Source organism: Astyanax mexicanus, chromosome 3 (genome assembly GCF_023375975.1).
Source record: "Astyanax mexicanus isolate ESR-SI-001 chromosome 3, AstMex3_surface, whole genome shotgun sequence".
NCBI lineage: Eukaryota > Metazoa > Chordata > Actinopteri > Characiformes > Acestrorhamphidae > Astyanax > Astyanax mexicanus.
In genome coordinates, this window is record NC_064410.1 from 18,400,411 (window position 1) to 18,421,097 (window position 20,687).

At 42.9% G+C, this 20,687-nt stretch overlaps 1 protein-coding gene across 1 annotated transcript in view; it reads left to right on the forward strand.

Annotated features, from left to right (window-relative positions):
* wu:fb95e10 (uncharacterized) overlaps positions 1-19,284 on the forward strand; it is a 54,092-nt gene extending 34,808 nt beyond the window's left edge. Inside the window, exons 4-6 of the mRNA XM_049475917.1 lie at positions 8,385-8,599; positions 9,854-13,456; positions 16,708-19,284. Coding sequence (XP_049331874.1) covers positions 8,385-8,599; positions 9,854-13,456; positions 16,708-18,665 — 5,776 coding nt within the window. The 3' untranslated portion in view covers positions 18,666-19,284. The remainder of the gene's footprint in view (positions 1-8,384; positions 8,600-9,853; positions 13,457-16,707) is intronic.
* The last annotated feature ends 1,403 nt before the right edge of the window (positions 19,285-20,687 follow it).

Here is a 20,687-nt window from a genome sequence, read left to right on the forward strand (position 1 = left end):
GCAAAGAACCAGTTCCACTGGCAGCAAAACATCCCCAGAGCATAATACTACCACCACCATGCTTGACAGTAGGCATGGTGTTCCTGGGATTAAAGGCCTCACCTTTTCTCCTCCAAACATATTGCTGGGTGTTGTGGCCAAACAGCTCAATTTTTGTTTCGTCTGACCAGAGAACTTTCCTCCAGAAGGTTTTATCTTTGTCCATGTGATCAGCAGCAAACTTCAGCCGAGTCTTAAGGTGCCTTTTCTGGAGCAAGGGCTTCTTTCTTGCACGGCAGCCTCTCAGTCCATGGCGATGTAAAACACGCTTGACTGTGGAGACTGACACCTGTGTTCCATCAGCTTCCAAATCCTTGCAGACCTGCTTCTTGGTGATTCTTGGTTGACTCTTGACCATCCTGACCAATCTCCTCTCGGCAGCATGTGATAGCTTGCGTTTTCTTCCTGATCGTGGCAGTGACACAACTGTTCCATGCACTTTATACTTGCGTATAATTGTCTGCACAGTTGCTCTTGGGACCTGTAGCTGCTTTGAAATGGCTCCAAGTGACTTCCCTGACTTGTTCAAGTCAATAATTCGCTTTTTCAGATCCACACTGAGTTCCTTTGACTTTCCCATTGTAGCTTTTGTAGCTGAGTCTAATCACTGGGTCAAATGAGCCCTATTTAAATGGGCTCATGAGAAGTCAACAGCTGTAGTCAATCAGAATCACTTACAAGAAGTGAAGAGGCCATGACATGAAGCTAATTTGATTGACACAACTCGCTACATCACCAAAATTGACAAATTTTGTTGCTGTATGTATATTTTTGACCCAGCAGATTTGGTGACATTTTCAGCAGACCCATAATAAATTTATGAAAGAACCAAATTTTATGACTGTTTTTTGTGACAAACATGTATGTGTTCCGATCACTCTATCACAGAAAAATAAGAGTTGTAGAACTTATTGAAAACTCAAGACAGCCATAACATTATGTTTTTTTACAAGTGTATGTAAACTTTTGACCACAACTGTATCTTTAAAGTCAAAGTGGTTTTTATTGTCATTTCAGCTATATACAGAGTACACAGTGAAACGAAACAACGTTCCTCCAAGGACCATGGTGCACATAAACACAGTGTAGACAGAACAATAGTGCAACAGTACAAAAGTGCAGACAGACAATACAACACCATACAGACAAAGAATAATAAATAAATAACAAGACAGTGTGCAAATTTTGCAGTGTGCAAAAAAGACCAGGTGAGGTAGTAATTACTCTATTACACAGTGTGCAATAGAGTCCAGTGAGGTAGTAGGGTTTTTAGTGCTTTCCATTTTCTGGGGTAAGTGGGGTAAGAGTGTGTGTGCATGTACAGAAAAACCATCAGTTCAGTCTCTGCAGTTAAGGAGTCTGATGGCTTGGGGGTAGAAGCTGTTGCAGAATCTGGTGGTGCTGGACCGGATGCTGCGGTACCTTCTTCCCGAAGGCAGGAGGGAGAACAGTTCGTATGAGGGATGGGTGGGGTCATTCACAATGCTGGTTGCTTTGCGGATGCTGCGGGTGGTGTAAATGTCCGTGATGGAGGGGAGAGAGACGCCGATGATCCTCTCAGCTGTCCTCACAATACGCTGGAGGGTCTTGCGGTCAGAGAAGGTGCAGGTCCCAAACCAGGCAGTGATGCAGCTGCTCAGGATGCTATCAATGGTCCCTCAGGTTTATACACCTGTGGTTATGAAAGTGATTGGAACCTGAATTATTTGAATGGGTAAGTGAACACTTTTGGCAGTATAGTGTATTTCGCTTCATTCATACAGAAGTGAATACAATTAGTTGTGTAACTGTCCAAATACTTATGGACTTATAGATTGTATGGGTTTTACTACCAGAACAATCTATTAAATCACACGCAGGTGTCCGGTAGAGGACATTTATTCAGGAAGTTGAAAGTGACACTAATATGAAGTTAATAGTGTTTAATCGGATGAGTAATGCACATCTCATCTCTCCTCCACCCCCCCCATTCAACCAAGTGCAGGGTAATTCTAATTCTCTCTCTCTCTCTTTCTTTCTCTCTCTCTCTCTCTCTCTCTCTCTCTCTCTCTCTCTCTGTCAAGTCATCCTACTGTCACTCTGGATTATACATATTGGTTTTATCCAGGGGATTTAGGTGAATGCTCTCACAGTATCTTGCATGTCCCCAACCCTTCCTCCATACCTCCTATTGTTACACGGCTCTGAACGTCGGCTCTGGAACTTTCTCTTTGTTAGTTACTCAAAGCATGCAGCCACTCTTTCACCCCCACCCCCTAAACCCCCTACCGCCAGTTCCCATCCCCGCTGTCTCTGTTATCTTTAGGGTTGGAAATGATGCAGATTTAAACAGGCTTTTACTTCTGATGGATAAAATCAGCTGATATAACTTCATATTTCATTTTTTAATTTTAGATATTGCTTTATAATATCAGTTCTTCACTGTAACACAATGTATTGCAGCACATATAACAAATTTACCTTTATGCTATTTTTCATATGTTTTTTAATTGACATGTTATTGCCACTGCTTTTAGACAGAAAAATCAGTCAGGCTCTAAAAGGCCCAGCTTGAGAATTATTTGTAATTAAATGTCATTACAGTAATTGTGGTTTTAATTAGTGTGATTGCGTCTTGTGTAAGACTGACACTGATACTTCACCTGTATTTTAATAATTACAGAAATATTGGCATCAAAATTATGATATACATTATTAAAAACAGATCAGCATAATTATTTAACATTGTCTAATTGTTAAAAGCTACTGTATATTTTGGAGCATGCACATGGCCTCCTCAGCAGATCCAGTTCTCTTCAGTTGTTCACAGTTGTTTTACTGCATGGTCACCCATGTTATTTGATAGTTTTAAAACCACCTGCTGATTATTGTTTATTAACAGTATAGTGAAATATTTTTAAGCTCTAAGTTTAACTAGGGGTTAGTGATATAATATATAGTTGAACACATCCTTACATTACACCACACATAGCACCCTATCCTACCAAATGTTTCTGAGATTTAAAATGCTGTTACAGAAATACAGTTAAAATGCAAAAATTACAATGTTTTTTGGGCCGTATGGTAAAAATATGATATCATGATATTTAAAATCTTACAAAGTAAATACGTATTTATTGAGGTATGTCAAAAAGCTGTCAGAACGCTCTAGCAGTGGCAAATTCTTAAAAAATATTTTAATTTTTAGATACCATCCCATACTTATTGTGTTTTACATTCAAACGTAGTTGAACTTCATCCATTTACAGGACTACGTGTGGTCAGATGTGAAAAAAAATATTATCACATTGCCCACACCTAAATTAATCTCCGCTCTTTTCACTGAAACATGAATTTGGTGTTGTTGGTCATTAACACTCTGTGGTAAATGATTCTCTTACTATCTAAATAATAAGTGTAATCTTATATAACAGACCAATGGACAAAGAGGAAATCATTAAGGGGATACACACAGGCTGCATTTGAAGTCATTCCATAATTACACTATTAGTAACACCCTTAGTGATTCCCTGAGTGCCCTGAGATGGGCACACAAATTAACAGATTACAGATGAAAGGCAGATTATTGCCATATAAATCCACCAGTCAGAAATGTTGAGAAGCAGTAAAGGAGTTTTTTTCTCAACTATATTATTCATATAACATCAGGAAACAAATTTAATGCTTCAGTGCATCTCTCACATCTAAACACTGACAATATCCACAGTATGTTCAGGATAAATTAAAGAACTGTGGCTTAATACTTAACCCTTGTGTGGTGTTCATATTTTTGTTACTCGTTTACTTTGTTATTTGTATTTAATTCAGCAAAATTAAGCAATTTTACATTAAAATGCTTTACACATGCTTGCTTCACCTAAATTGCAAGCAATATAAACAGCTTACATGGTTAATATTTGCCCTTTACCTTTCTTATGTTACATTTCTTTCATTTCTTTTTTTTTAATAAAATGTAAAAGAAAATGAATTAAACTCAAGATATGAGTAGAAAATTTGTTTAGTTTCAAATTTACAAATGAAGCAATGTGTATTATAGGGCTGTCCCTAACGATTATTTTTTAAACGATTATTCTAACGATTATTTTTTTCGATTAGTCGACTAATCTATTCATTGAGAAACATATTTAAATAATTATTTTACGTTTTAAAGCAAACGATAAATTACTATATTTATATATAATAACAACAACAACAACAACACAAGCCTACTAAACCAAACCCCACACTTATAATCACTTACATGTACAGCACGTTGTTTAGATCTATAACGCTAAAAATGGATAAGCTCCCATACACCACAACCGTGTGTTGCACTGTTTTCTGTGACCGCTAGATTTTGTGACCACTGGCAAGTAGTTCTCAGCAGACCGGTGCACTGGCCGATTCGAAACGTGTTCGTTTCTAATGTTTACCCCGACTGGCCAAAACGGTTCAGTTTAGGGCTGAGGGTAAGGTGTAGGTATAGAAAGCTTCCGTTTTGCCAATGAACGCTCATAACCGTGAGCACTGGTCACAAAATTCCGACGGTGACAGAAAACGGTGTGACACCGCAGCGCCGACGGCGCTAGCTAAAATAACTTAAGGCAGCTAGCTTAGCTAAACACCTGAACTTATGAATAATGCTACTGTTTCTGGAAACTGCGAAATGCCATGCACAAATATAAACCAAAAATGTATAATTTCTGCCTGTGGCAGGTTTAAAACCTTTGGTAGACAGCCTTAAGTCTTTTTAAGGACACCCGCGGAGACCCTGATGTAAACGGTAACTTACTGTGTGACCCTGTTGACATAGTGCTCCTGGATGTTTGCGCTTCAAGTGCTCCTTTTGCACGTATGGCAGAGGACCACATTGTTGCCCTTTTGCGTGAAATGCTCCCAAACTTTAGATGCCCGCTGGCGTTTTTTTGTAGCTGGAGATTGCTCTCCGGAGTCCAAGCTCTCTAGAGCTTAGATTCTCTGCCCGAACCCGACATGACCCGAGGCCCGCCCGTAAATCCGACCCGGGCTCCAGAAAATAGTCCGAGATGTAGGCGTCTGTTTTTTAATTATATTTTTATTTAAAAAAAAAATAACGAAAACTGAAAGTGAAACTAAACTAATTTATTTATAAGCGCTGTTTTCACTACCGCAGTTCTACAGCGGGGGTGTTGTGTCGATTCTGTCCGCGAAGCGGGAGTCAGATTCAGCAGAGAGTCGGATTCGGCACAAACGCGGCGGCACCTCGCGGTCCGCGGTGTCAGTTGTAAGCGCTCGCGCTAGCCGCAAAATACGACAGAAAACACTGAGGGAGCTGCAGAATTATGAATGGGACTAGAATATGAGCACGAGGAGATCAAAGAGAACCTTCACCTGTGAGTATCTCTCTCTCTCTCTCTCTCTCTCTCTCTCTCTCTCTCTGTGTCTCTCGCACGTGAACTCCTCCGCGTTTGACCTGCAGAACTGTGTTTAGCTGTTCTTAAAAATCATTTTAATTAAATAATAGTTCTATGCTTCTATGTTACCGTGTTAATTAACATAATTCTGATCATATTTCGCTCATTAAAACAGCCCGAAAACAGCCAGTTGGAATTTTTGGGCCCGATCTAACCTCTAATGCTCTCCACAGGCGCCGCCATGTTTACGACGCGCCGACGCACGTTATGCAAATCGATGTATTTTTGTAATCGATGACGTCGATTATGTCGACGCGTCGCCCCAGCCCTAGTGTATTAGCCCTTGGCCAAACAAACTGTATGTAATATAAATATGTAGGGGGGGGGGGTGTACAGTGTGTGTTTATCGAAAATGTGTTTTGATATATGTTTTTCACAAAAAATGAGCCAATGCCAATGAGTTTGAGTTAGAAAAAATATTTTTTTAGTATCATTTGATGAAAAATGAAAACACCACACAAGGGTTAATAACACAATAAGAGTAAAATGTCATATTGCTCAACAATAGTTGGAATGATACACAGCTGAGCAGAAATTACTATTAGCGTCAATATTCAATGAAATAATTGGATAAGTTTGTTGCCAATATTTTAGACAATTATCCTACAAAAATGTTCTAGTTATGCATTAGAAGTGTTATCTGTGTCATGTCCTTGATTCAAAGTAAGATAGTTAAAACAGTCTGTACACTCAGCTCATTGTAAGCTCATTGCTCTTTCACCTGCACGACTGGGCCAACTTTTCTAAACCCATTACACCACATGTAGGACACAAGTGTGATATCAGTGACATGTTTTTTTCCCCGTTGTTCAGCAGTGGATGTTAAAAACCATCAAATATTTAGCTCTTTTGCTTTTTGCCTCAATACATGCACCGGGAATGGTACTGGAGTAGTTATTTTTACTCCTGCTCTTGTAAAATCAAAGATTAATGTGACTCTCACGCTCCCATCCTGTCATCCTTTATGGTGCTCCCTCGGTTCAGGGTCTTTATTTAGAGTGAGAGATAGGCCGGCAGCGGAGCGAGAGTTAAGGAGATCAGCGACTCGTGCCGTGCCTGCAGGATCTAGGTTACTTTACTCAGCCCCTGACGTGGAGCCCGGGCCTTGGCGGACTGGCTGCCAGGCAGACGGGCGGTAGCTGAGAGATCGCCATGGTCACAAGGACTTGGACAGAAAGGGGGTGATGAGGACAGCTTTGGCACTGAGTGGAGGTCTGGGTTGGGTTGCGTCCTTGTGGTGATACATGGGTTAGTCTGCTCTGCCTCATCCTCCTCAGGGGTAGGTTCAGGATTAGGGTGGTGATGTTTGTAATGAAGGGCTGTTTCCTGGGGGCGGCAGCTTGTACATGAGGGTGACTGAGAGTGACCGCATTAGTCCAAGAACTGAAAGGGACAAAGTAAACAGGGTGTGGATGGTGTTGGAATTGAGAGAAATTAGCATTTCCCTTATAGTTTAGTTTTCCAGTAACAGTGCTATATGAACCAGAAAAGCTGATTTTTTATTTTATCATCTTCTCAATGACTTTATTTTACTGAACTTCACCTTTCAGACCTCTAATTCTTAGTCTAATGTTAAGCTGAACTAAAGGCACTGTTGCCATGTGGGTCAGTCAGACCTCTTCCTGTACCAGTTTTCTTCAGTTATTAGGAGACTTTTGAAGGTGTATGAAAACAATACTCACTCCAATTTCTTAAAAAAAAGACTTAAGGCCAATTTATGCTTCTGCGTTGAACCTTGGCACTATGCAGCAGAGTGCATTTATATTTCTAAGTGAACATATATCAGCGGTTCTGTGTCGCTCTGCAGTGTAAACCATGAAGGTGGGAATGCGGGGCGCGACGGACCAATCACAGCAGTGTCTGCGTTGTGTGACGCATTTCCAGGGAGAAGCGGCAAGCTATGGCTTAGGGTACACAATGATGCGTAGGTTTGACGCAGAGGTATTAATATAGGACTTTATATTTTTAATGTGTTTCTAGTTATCATGATGAAAGTGTGAATGGTTTGTGTGTTTGTGTAAATGCTGCAGTGAAGAATGCAGTAATACGATCTGTTCCAGCACTGCTTTAACACAGACAAAAGCTTTGGAAATTCTCAGTTTTTGCATCTATCAGTTTATTTCTATTGCTTTAGACCAGCTGTAAGGTGTTAACCAATGACTTGTATACTTTAAAGCACCCCCATCTTTTTTCTTTTTTTTTAAATATACCATTTTTCAGTTTTGAATTCCTTGCAAACTTGGTACCATTTATGTTAAATTTTGCATTTTGTACCATGTCAGATTATTCACTGGACTTGGAGCTTAAATGGTATAGATAAACAGGAAAAAAACGGTGGGTGTCCAATATATCAGTATATAGGTCAACATATCCTCGGTCGCACCTGATCCACCTCCATGCCTGTTACTTTGTTAGTAAACTTCTTAGAAGCTCTTCGATAGCTACGGTTCTCTTACTGCTTAGTCCTCTGTTTTTTACTTTGCTGTGTCGTCTGCAGTTAAAAAACTGGGCCAGCAGCTGACCTGATCCTAGCTTGTAGTTCTGCTCCAAGTTACAAACAAATAAAGACTCTGGCACCCTTGTTTACCTCCTCCCCCTCCTCCTGGTGCTCTGCTTTTATGCTGGCTCTCCAGGCCACAATTTGCAAAGCAACAAATCAGCTCTCAGGTTAAGATGTTCCGACTGAAATCAGGGCCTCTCACTGGCTTTCAAAACCTTTGGGAAAAGGTGTGAAGATAAACAGATTTGCAATAGGCTTTTTTACAAAGTTAAGAGCCAAATTTCACTTCACTTCACTTGGTGATGCACCACCATCTTACACCTCCGCTGCCCCCTGTTTTGCATAAGAAGCTTTGCATACAGTTTCCAGAGATACTGACTCTCTGTTCTATACGCCTCTGTTCTATTATCCAGGCCAGCCGCAGGGACCACAACCTCTCGCCCGGCATCTGCTGCACCAAAGCCAGCTGCCTCTGCCGCGTCCAAGACATCGACGTCCGCATCAAAGCCCTCTCCTTCTACAGCTAAAACCACCACCCCGGCCAAACCGTCACCTGCTAAAACCACAGCTCCCTCTGCTGGCCGCACCCCAGTCCAGTCTACAAAGACCACTACACCCATCAAGAAAGGTACTGGTGTGTACAACTACTGGCATAGACCTACATGCTTTGTAGATTTTGCAGAGCTATTTCTGGAGCTGTGTGTGAGAAACTTTAGGATGTTTGAATAATGAAAATCAAACAGTGACCTAAATTTTAGCCCAGATCTTTTTCTCCACATAATGCAAGTCAGCATAATACTTTCCAGCACTTTCCAGCAATTAATTGCATGGTAGATTTTTTTTTTAAACTAGATTTTGTTCTTAATTATCATTTCAATGAAATGTAAAGCATTGCAATGCTAGAAGCTATTATTTTTATTTCTGGCTATACTGGATTTTTATATACAGTGGCTTGCAAAAAGTATTCATAGCCCTTGAACTTTTTCACACTTTGTCTCCTTACAAGCACAAACATGAATCTATTTTATTGAGATTTTAAGTGATAGACCAACACAATGTAGCACATAATTCTGAAGAGGAATGAAAATTAAACATTTTTTTTATTTTATTTTACTCAAATAAAATCCTAAATACAATCCAGTGCAATCAACCACTGCCTTTAGAAGTCACTTAATTAGTTAAAAGAATGCAGCTGTGTGTAATTAAGTCTCAGTATAAATATGAACGAACAGCATCATAAAGATCATGGACAAACCGAACAAGACATGGCCGTACACCCAAACGGACAGATCGAGCAAGGAGAGCACTGGTCAGAAAAGCAGCCAAAAGGCCTATGGTCACTCATGAAGAGCTGCAGATATCCACAGCTCAGGTGGGAGAATCTGTCCATAGGACAACTGTAAGTCGTGCACTGCACAAATCGGGACTTTATGGAAGAGAGGAAAGAAGAAAACCAGTGTTTAAAGAAAGACATTTTGCCACAAGCCAGTAGGGGACGCATGTGGCGTTTCAGATAAGACCAAAAATAGAACTTTTTGGGCTAAATGCAAAGCTATATATGTGGCAGAAAAGTAACTCTGCTCATCACCTTGAACACACCATCCCCACTGTGAAACATTGTGGTGGTAGTATCATGCTGTGGGGATACTTTTCTTCAGTAGGGACATGGGTCTACTAAGTTATTTGATTAAGATTTTGAAAACCATGTATCATTTTCATTTCTTCTTTCATACTTTGTGTTGGTCTATCGCTTAAAATCTCAATAAAATACATTTAAGTTTGTGTTTTTTAAGGTGACAAAACACTTTTGCAAACCACTGTACTACTTTTGAATAAACAAGAAAATCACTTTTAATTCTTTGGCATTTCCTTCTCTTTTTAGATGTTAGCAAACCCACCACCCCAGCAGCCAAAAAGCCAGCTGCTTCACCTCTCACCCGGCCTGCCTCAACCAAGCCATCAAAGCCGGACACCCCGAAAGCAGCCACACCAGCCAAACCAGAGTCCATCTCCAAGAAACCCTCTACTCCTTCAAAGGCAGCAGGAGATGCTAAGACGAATAAACCTAAGGATATTAAGTCAGCTTCAAAGGAGGTCACTGCTAGTCCAAAAACTCCTAGTGCAAAGAACAGCACAGCCAAGATGACCAGTCCTAAGAAAACAGTGGGTAGCAGCACTCCCATGCCAGTGAAGCGTGGCCCCAAAGCTGCTGCAGTTGCAGCTGAACCTGCCCCTAAAGAAAGTGAGAAGAAAGAAGTGTCTTCTGCCATGGAAGCAACTCCCAGCGTTGATGCTGTGGCCACTGCAACTGCTGTGGCTGCTGCTGCTGCTGTGGCTGCTGTCACAGTCGCAACAGCTGCTGATTCCTTTACCACAGAGGCAACCAACGAACCTGAGGTCCAATCGGAACCTGTATCTCTTCTTCCTGAAGTCCAATCTGAACCTGTATCTCTTCTGCCTGAAGTCCAATCTGAACCTGTGTCTCTTCTGCCTGAAGTCCAATCTGAACCTGTATCTCTTCTGCCTGAAGTAAAATCTGAACTTGCACCTCAATCCAAGTCTGAACTTGCACCTGAGCCCAGTTCAGAACTCCAGTTGGACACCAAGTTTGAAATTACCACTGAAGCCCAGACTGACATCCTGTTGGAGTCTGAGCTTCTACCTGAACCCAAGTCCGAACTTGCAGCTGAACGCCAGTCTGAAGTCTTGTTGGAAACAGAGTGTGAAGTTGCACCTGAACCTGAGAGTGAGGTTGCAACTGAACCCGAGCCTAAAGAGCCTGAAGTCTTGTGGAGAACAGAGTCTGAAGTTGCTCCTGAACCCAAGTCTATACTTGCACCCGAACCTGAACCTGAACCCGAACTTGCACCTGAACCCCAGACTGAATATCTAATGGAAACAGAGTCCGAAGTTGCACCTGAACCCAAGTATGAAGTTGAACCCCAGTCTGAAATCATGTGGGGAACAGAGCCTAAACTTGCACCTGAACCCCAGTCTGAAGTCCTGTTAGAAACAGAGTCTGAATATAAGCCTGAACCTCTGGCTGAAACCACCCCTGAACCCACTTTTGAACCCACTGTTCCTGCTTCCATTGAACACATGATGCACGACAGTGAGGATGATCAGGATGTTCCAGAAGTCACAGAGGAAGAAACAGTAGAAGACACAGTGCCACAGCCAACTGAGTTAGACGTGGTCAATTTCAAAGAACCCACAGGTGCTACTTCTCCTTTGGGCACAACAGTTATGTCACCACCATCTTCCCCAGCCCCAGCTTCACCTTTGCCAGTGGAAGCCCAGATATCTGCCCCATTACTGGATATGCATGCTCCTGTTGATCCCTGGGCGGAAAGTCAGTCCATGTTCTCTGATGGCCTGACTGAAGATGGCTTAGAACAAGACGATGTCAGGGCCCATGGGGACCTCCTAACAACTGCAGAGCTTGCGGAAGAGGAACCAGAGCCAGAGGTTGAAGAAAAGCCCTTTAGTCTAGGAGTGGAGCCAAACCTGTTGAGTACCTCCCCCCTGGACCAATTCAGTGGTGCATCACCTACATCACCTAGCTTTGAGAAGGAGGAGGCAGTTGAGAAAGCAGAGGAAGAAATCAATGAAGACGATCATGAAGAAGAGGAAGAGGTGGAGGAGGAGGCAGAGGAGGAGGAGGAGGAGGAAGAAGAACAGGAAGAGGACAGGGTAAAGGAGTTTGGAAAGCCTGAAACCTTTTCCCAGAAGCAGCATATGGATGACTACAATGTTGGAATGTCAGAATTTGGTGGCTCCAGTTGGGGCACAATGCAAGCTGAATGTGCTGTAAGCTTCAGCCACCAGGAGAAAACAGACACAGCTACACCCGCCCTAATTGAAAGTCATGACGATAAAGATGTTGATGATGTCTCTTTGCAGAAAGAGGAGATGGAGAGGACTTCTCCTACCCAAATGGGAAGTCACCAATATGAGGAAGATGTTGATGACTTCTGTCTTAAAAAAATAGAACTGGAGCAGCCATTCATGGGCCCACCAGGACTTAAGTCTTTCTCAGATGAAGAGGAAGAGGAAGAAGAAGAAGATGAGCCACTGAAACAGCACATGGGTATTGTCCCTGAGCAAAGAGATAAACATCACATGGACACTGGCTTTGAGCAAGCTGACAGCCGTCATGTGGGTGTTGATCATCATTTTAAATCCCAAGAGGAAGAGGAGCACGAGGATGAAGATGTTGAGATGGTTAGTGAAGATCTGATGGAGAGTGGGATCAAGACTTCCGGAAATGTTGATGAGGATCGTTATGAAGAAGAGCATTATATGGACAATTTGAATCGCACCGCTCCAGCTCCCTCTATGCCCACAACTGCAGCATGGGGCACATCCAACCCCTTTGCAGACACTTGGGCTCAGCCAACCTCCATTCATTTGACTTCTGGTCCTTTAGACATTGGTGAAGCTGATCCAGAAATGCCCAACAAATCCCCGGCTGAAGCCTGGCTGGAGAAGCCGCTAGGCCAGCTAGCTGAACCACACCACGAGATGCACAAAGAGATGGATAATTCAGTCCCAGTAGATGGCTCTAACCTGGGTGTACCTGCAGTAGGTATGTCTCAATCGAGCACCTTGAGTGGAACCGCTTTGGCGGCCCACAGCAGCAGCGAGACCAGCACACCTGAAGAGCTTCGGGACTACGACAGCAGCTCAGGTGTGGAGTCGCGCTCAGACAAGCAGCAGACCCCTGTACCTGCATGCCAGCCTGACCTGGAGCAAGACCTAGGAATCCACCTGGAGCGTGGAGATGGTGAAGAGGAGGAGGCGGAGACATTACCTGCCGACGAGGTGCTCGGGGATGCTCCGACTGCACCTGCTTCTGCTCCGTCCTCGCCTTCCACCTCCGGTGACGAGGCCAGCGATACCGAAGGAGAGATGCAGATCAACGATCCCGATATTCCTGTAGATGACTCTGCAGCTTTTGACAGCTCTTCTGCACCCCGAAACCTCCCTGCTCTGGATGAGGACGAGGAGGTTGGAGACATGCACGTTGGAGAAGAAGATGGAGGCGGTACCCCACAGTCCGCCAACTCCGTCGCATCTTACGGCTTTGACTGCTCCGCGTCCAACTCCAACGCCCATTCCACAGCCGAGAGTTGCGGAAAGAGTCCTGGAATCTTCTCCCTGGAGAATGAAGACCAGCTTACCGAAGAGGCCAAAGATCCCTCGCTCATCAAGGAGCTGACCCTACCAGCTGCCTCCGCCTACCCCGAGGAGCTGCTGGGTTGCCCCGTGGACCTGCTTCCCCTGGGCCAGCAGGGGGAGTCGCACATCGGCCTAGACGACGAGTACCTGCTGTGTGGGAAGACAGGAGCCAGCGCTTTGGAGGAGGCCGACCCCGAGTCACCCATGCACCTCTCGCCCCAGCACGGGGGCAGCACCGACAGCCAGCCACCTTACTACTCTGCCATTTGCGATAAGACTGATAGCTTTCTGGCAGGTAACGTATAAAAATCCCTCCTTTCGGAATGCACCTTTTTCTTCCCCGTCCCCTAAGAACACCCCACCCCGTCTCCTGTTTGTCATTTTGTTTTCTTACAAGATGAGGTGTCAGAAAACAGGGAGATGAAATTCTAGTGGGGGGAAAATGGGGACACTGGGGGAAGGACTGTAGGTTTGTCAGTGCTGCTTTCCCTTTCTTACTACTATTATAGTCATGGTTATGATTGTATGGCTTAAAACTCCTGTATGTACAATAGGTATTCTCATTTTCTATTAGAATGTACTTAAGTAACACTGCATACTATGGCACCACTGAACTTGGATCGATAGACTGATATGTTGTGAAGTCCTTTAATGAAAAAGGAAAAAAAAAACATCAAAAAAGAAAGAAAAGAAACACATTGGATGGACTCTACCTGTGTTTGTATTTATCCTACTGTTTTTACCGCAAAAAAAAAGTCAAAGGATTTTTTTTTATACTTTTTTTATTGTTTTTATTTGTTTTGTTGATCCCTGTCTTGCCTACCGTTTGTACACATGTCAGTTTTCCTGCACTGTAGAAGTAGCCTTAAACCCTTTTTTCGTTAACTCATTCTTGTGTCAAGAAATAAATGTTTTAGCACTAACTAAGGTTAGATATTCTTACAGAGGCTTTGCACTTTGCGTGTTTTTGATGTAGGGAGTTATTGGAATGTTAGATGGCAAGCCATGTTTCATTTATTCACTTTTCCTACTATAAAAAAATAATAATGGCGCATTTTTGTGAAGGATAACTTATCATGGCGAGTAATGTCAATTACCACGAGTGTTTTTAAAATACTTCAGTGATCTGGCTGTGTTGATTTGCAGTAGTTGGACATGTTACTTCGGATCAAACTAACTATTTCTGTTTGTTGGGGGGAAAAAAACAAGCATTTCGACACTTTTGTACATTTAAATATGATACTCGCTTGTACGTTGGCGGTGAGTACTGGACATTTTGATTGGAGGTTGCATGTGGAACTAATGAGACGACTGTAATACAATTCTACACCTATTATGTCAGGATGATCAAAAATTAATGGTTTACGCTAATTAAAAGGATTTTTTGTTTCAAAATTCCATTAAACAGCATTGCAAGGCCATCTGTTCCCGTTTCTTTTTTCTCTGTTTGTTAGAATGGTCTTAGAAATTGGTCTACAAATTTGGGATTTAGATTTCTCCCAGGGGTGGAGAAGAAAGCCCATGGAGTCTGAGTGGGAACAGGAATGGTGTTACTTCCTAATGGAATTTTGATGAAATGACAAGCCCTGTTGTCTACCCTACCCATAATATCCGGCATGCACTGTTTGTGTCTGGCAACCCAAAGACCAGAAACCCCTCCTTGCAAGAGGAACCTGCACATCCAGGCGTGAACAAAATCTCACTCCTGGTCATCCACTGGTCTGCAACTCTGGAAATGTCTTGGTTTTCACTTGCTTATTAAACATTCATACATGTATATGCATACACTCATCATCAGAAAATAGTTGCACCCAGAGGAAAGTTTAAAATTGGAATGTAAAAGTGGTTTTCCACATACTGCTCAAGAATTTGCCTTAAAGACACAGATTCTATCACATTGCCAGTCACACAATGCTATTGGATATCTTATTAAAACTCTGCTTCACTGCATGAGATGAATTATCATAGGACACTGTTAGGAACCTCTATAACCTCTGCATATGCGTTCCACACTACTTGTATGTGTAGCTCAATAAATATTGCCCATATCAGTCTACATTTTTAATCTTTTTTTACACTCCTTCAGAATACAGTAGCACTGCAATCCAACACTGGGTGCAACTATTTTTAATTATGAGTTGATATAGAATTTCACACACACACTTGTACACACACACACACTCCAGGTCTTTCCTGAATGAATCCAAGCCTGTGAGAAGACTTGAAATGGTCTTTCTCTCTCTCACTGTCTTTCTTTCTGTCTCTTGCCCATCTCTGTAAACCAGTCTGTTCACGCCTTTGTCTGCACTGCCCTTTCTCTCACTACAAGTCATTTCAGACCCAGACCCGCTTCAGGATCTTCACAGTTCTGGTGCTGGTCCCTGCAAGCCTGCAGTCCATCTAGCAGCTTTTGATGCTTGTTAACTTTTACAGTGATTCCCACTGGAAGGAAGCAGGAGAGTTGTTTATTTGGCAGGGGGTGCAGCGAACACAATACTGTCTTTGATTTATCCGGAAGGAATTTTAGAACAGCTGTTGTTCATTCATAACAAGGTTCATTAATATGTTTTGCAAAAACCTATTTTTATTTGAGTAGCTTTATAAATAATGTATACATATTAAAAAGGGACTAAATTGACTAAAACAGATGGCTTGGATACAGTGCCCCATTTGAATCGAATTTTCCACACCAAATCATTTATTGTAGTGAAACAATTGACTAAAGCAGGGTTTGGGCAGATTTATAGAGTCAGAGTTAAAGACTGGAAGATTTAAGATTTGTTAAACATAGTTTTCACAATCATTAATATCCCAATATAGATATTAAGATCTAAACTAAATTCCAGAAGAAGGGAATCTCCTAATACTGCACTATGTGACGCTAATCGAAATCTGAAAATAAAAAACTTCAGCAAAAGCCACATCATGAATGTAAACTATGAACTAGGTCGACGAATTGCAGTCATGTAACTGAAACAGCTTCTGGACATCTTCAGTTTTGATGTCTTACACTCTGGCGCGAAGGCTGTGGCCAGAGGCCAGAATTATAATTTGTAGCGAAGCGAGCGCCAGTGTGTCTGTACTGAAGTGGAACACTTACAAGCCTGCAGATCTTTATCTTCTGTTTGCTTTGCCTTATTCCTCTGTGAAAATAGCAAGAAAAGTGTTGGTCAGAGATAATGTCCTGATTAATCCTTTTGTACTTAGACATATGTGGTACAAAGCCTGCATCACAGTTTTGGCGGAGGAGGCAGTAATTGGCCTGATGCACCAGTGATTTGGTTTGGTAAACAAAGTTCCAGATAAATGACCTCAGGATAGATATCTTAGATAGATCCTGATCTCAGATTCAGTATTATATTCAGATAAAGGCTCAGGCTCCAGGAGCTAATCTAGCACAGAAGGTAGAAACCGATGGGGTTCAAACAGCCAATGAAATGTATGATATCCACTGTAGCCTCTATTTAAGAGGAGTATCATATTCAATACGAGAATATTTGCGTTTGTTGTTGTATATTAAATAATCTATATTATAATAATTGTTAGATTGAACAGGTTCTTTAGAGTCTTTGTTGATTTTCTGTCTTGTGTGTATTTTAATGTTTTTTTTATTTTTAAACTGCTGCTTGATCATAATTCTCCTGAAGTTGTCTGCATGCTTCTTTTTCTTTCTCCTTCTCTTCCCTTTGGTCAACCCCTCTTTGTTACATGTGCCTCTTTCAGTAATGCATATTGCAGGTGCTCTTGACTATTCCACAGGGCACAATAACCTGCCACTAGTGAACCAACGAGAGGTAAAGAGTGGGGACCTGTCATCGCTTACCCCTGAAGTCAACGCCAATCATTATCTTGTTCCAGTGCTAAACAGCCACCGTCAGCCTAAACTCCCATTGTCTCAGCAACAGCAGCCCATCAGTCAGGGAATGGAGCTAGTCAAGCTGCCTGCTGAAATCACCAATGGGCAGCTGAGGCGCCTGGAACAGCACCAGCTGCAGCTTCACCAGATCCAGCAACGGCAGGAGCAAGAGAGGAACCAACGCTTGTGGATGGAGGGTGCAAGGCAGCGGCTGGCGCTGCAGAGGCACCTGGAGAGGCAGCGGAGGCTGCGGCACGAGCAGGAGAGGCTGGTGCGGCAGGAAGAAGAAAGGCAGCGTTTGGAGAAGCAGAGGCAGCAGGAGAGGCAGAGAAAGGAGGAAGAAAGGCAGCAGTTGGAGTTGCAGAGACAGCAACAAGATGAAGAGAGGCAGCGACTTGAGCTCCAGAGGCAACGACAGGAAGAGGAGCGGAAGCGGATTGAGCGGCAGAGACAGCAGGAGAAGAAGCAGCTTGAGCTCCAGAGGCAACGGCAGGAGGAGGAGAGGAAGCAGCTTGAGCTCCAGAGGCAGCAGGAAAGGCAGCAGCTTGAGTTGCAGAGGAAACGGCAGGAGGAGGAGAGGAAGCAGCTCGAGCTCCAGAGGCAGCAGGAGAGGCAGCAACTTGAATTACAGAGGCAACGACAAGAGGAGGAGCGAAAGCAGCTTGAGTTGCAGAGACAGCAAGAGAGGCAGCAGCTGGAGCTCCAGAGGCAGCGGCAAGAGGAAGAGCGGAAGCAGCGTGAGCTGCAGAGGCAGCAAGAAAAGCAGCAGCTCGATCTGCAGAGGCAGCGGCAAGAGGAAGAGAGGAAACGGATGGAGCTGCAAAGGCAGCAGGAAAAGCAGCAACTTAATCTGCAGAGGCAGCGTCAAGAAGAAGATCGTAAAAGGCTTGAGCTGCAGAGGCAGCAGGAGAAGCAGCAGCTCGATCTGCAGAGGCAGCGTCAAGAGGAAGAGAGGAAGCGGATGGAGGTACAAAGGCAGCAGGAAAGACAACAGTGGCAGGTGGAGGAGAGGCAGCGAATAGAGCTGCAGAGGCAGCAACTGCAGAGAAGGGAGGAAGAAAAGCAGCGGCTGGAACGACAGAAACAGCTAGAGAGGCAAAGACGCGAGCTTCTACAGCTGCAGCTCCATCAGCAACAGCAAGAACACAGGCAGCGTCGGATACTCCTGCAGTGGCAGCTGGAGCTGGAGCAGCAGTTCAGACTCAAAATGCAACAGCAGCAGCAGTTAAAGACCCCGTCACCCTCCTCTGGCCTCTGCACCATCTACGAGGCTATGGAAACCAGCGAAGACGAGGATGAAGACAGAATTCCCCGCCAGATCTTCCCAGCAGAGATGCCCTTGCGAGCAGCCAACGGAAACCTCCGCCGCCCACCTCCACGTGAGCTGGACTGGAACACAAAGGTGGACATGGTGCAGCAACTGATCAACCAGGCCCTGCTGCTTGAAGGAGAAGACGGCTGTCCGCCTCTGCTTTACCTGCCTGGGCAAGGAGGGGGCATCCTCAGCCCCCTGGAGAGCAGCCTCTGGCCTCACATCCTGCCTCAGCTCAGTCCCACATCTGCCACCATCACTGCTGTTAGCAGTTACTCCCCAACAAGCCAGGGCAGTGTGCCACAGGGTGACTGGACCGTGGTGGAGCTCGAGACACATCACTGAGAATTACCTGTGGAGCTTCAAAATGCACAGCTATGGAGCAGAGCTTTCTGGGTAGTCTGATGTTGGAAGTTGTCTTTGCACACACAAGACATTTTAGTGCTGTACGATCATGAATCTAATATTATTCAAAGCTATTAGATAAAAGAAAACATTGATTTGATTATGATAAGTGTGTTTTTAAGTCAAAGCCAATTTTATACTCTGTAGTCTCTTTAAATTCGGTCAGGATATGGGTCAGGACATAAGCAGTACCATTACAGTACCAGTCTAAAGTCTGAACACACACTCAAGAGGGGCATATTTGACACGTTAAGACTATTGACAAAGTCATCAAATAATATTTTTTGCGTGAGACCCAATGTTGCTTTAGGTCTGTCCTGTTCCTTTTCCAGCTTTTTTCAGTAAAAGTAAAATAATGTCTTAATGCAGATGTTGCACATTTTTGCACCCAAGCGGCTTCACCATGAGTTATCTGGGAGGATTTTTCAGCAAGCCAAGTCTTGTAGACTTGTAGTTCCTGACTTTGCATCTGGCCGGTGCATAAACAGCTTTAAATGCATATTTGAGCAATGCTAAAGAAGATTTTGGCGCCATAAAAAAGCTTCTTTAGCAAGTAAATAATAAATAAGTAAATAAAAACTATTAATTCATAGTTGATTGATACATTGGTATCTTATTAAAATGGAACATTTAATACAGCAAAGTGTATTTAGTTATAGAAGATTTTCATACAAAATTACAACTTTAATAAAACTACTTGAGTTAAGTCGTTAGGATATTATACAAAACGTAAGGTTCAAATAATGATGTTATCTTTTATAATAGAGATTTGATCAATGATGTAAAATATGTAATTCGATTCAAACCCCATTCAAACAGATTGGAGGCTGATCTGAACTGCCCTGGTGCATTATAAAGATGGCTGCAGAGTGACCTGACTCACCTATAAAGACTTTAGTGTGTTTAAATGTTTGACTGGTACTGTAGTATCTGATGCTTCCACTGTGGTTTGTTTCATCAGCTCAGATCCTGGGTTTTGGACGAGCTCTGCTCCACACAGCTGCCAGTATGGCACTAATGGCAGGGACCACAGTTGTTTCTATATTAATCTGCACAAGACAACTGCCTGTACTGACGGATAAGGACAACGATAAAGCTGCAGATCCTGTATCCTGCAGCTGTAAGCTATCATTGCCCTATATTTGCACTTTATGTAGGTTATTAAATCCTTGCGTTATATATAATCATAGAGGTATTCATAGTGTCTGTGATGCTTTCAGCTTAGTGTGATCTGTAGTCATCATCCGTTGGTCCTGATGTAACACACAACACAATAGTATATAGTAGATTACTGAAGTATTAGCTTGTATAGGATGAATCAACACACACGTTCATGTATATTAAGAGTGCCTAATCCTTTTAGGACAATGATGTAGTTAATAATATGTTATTCCTGAGATATACCGCAGTATATATACCACAGTACATCGTGATTTGAGGAGGCTGGCAAGTTCACAGTGTTAAAATCTGGCATTCAGAGGAACTTCAGCAGTTCACCAACGTGCCCTTACCTGATCTGAGCTGGCTGGGTGGGGATTCTGCATTTCCAGGGAATGCTTCATGATTTCAAGATGTTACATGTATTTTTTTAAATCCAATATTCAGTTCAACAGAACTCAGCACTGACCAAAACTACTCGTCATATTAAGTATCAAAATATAAACCAATGATTTATTAACAGTTTAAGGTAAACAAAAATAAGGTTTGAGCAAATTTTGATTCAAATTTTAAACTTCACTCTCTTGCTGTTGGATTGGACACTGGATAAGGGTCTACACTGGATAGTTGGCATACTGAGAGAATTGCTGCTTGTCTGACAGTCTTTCATGATCTCTACTGTTCTAAAAAAAAGCTTGGAATGAAAGTTAGTTTATATCCACTAACCATTACATAAAACATAACTAAATACCTGAGGGAAGGTAGCCCTGATGTGCAAGACTGCACACTGATGGTGATTTAGTG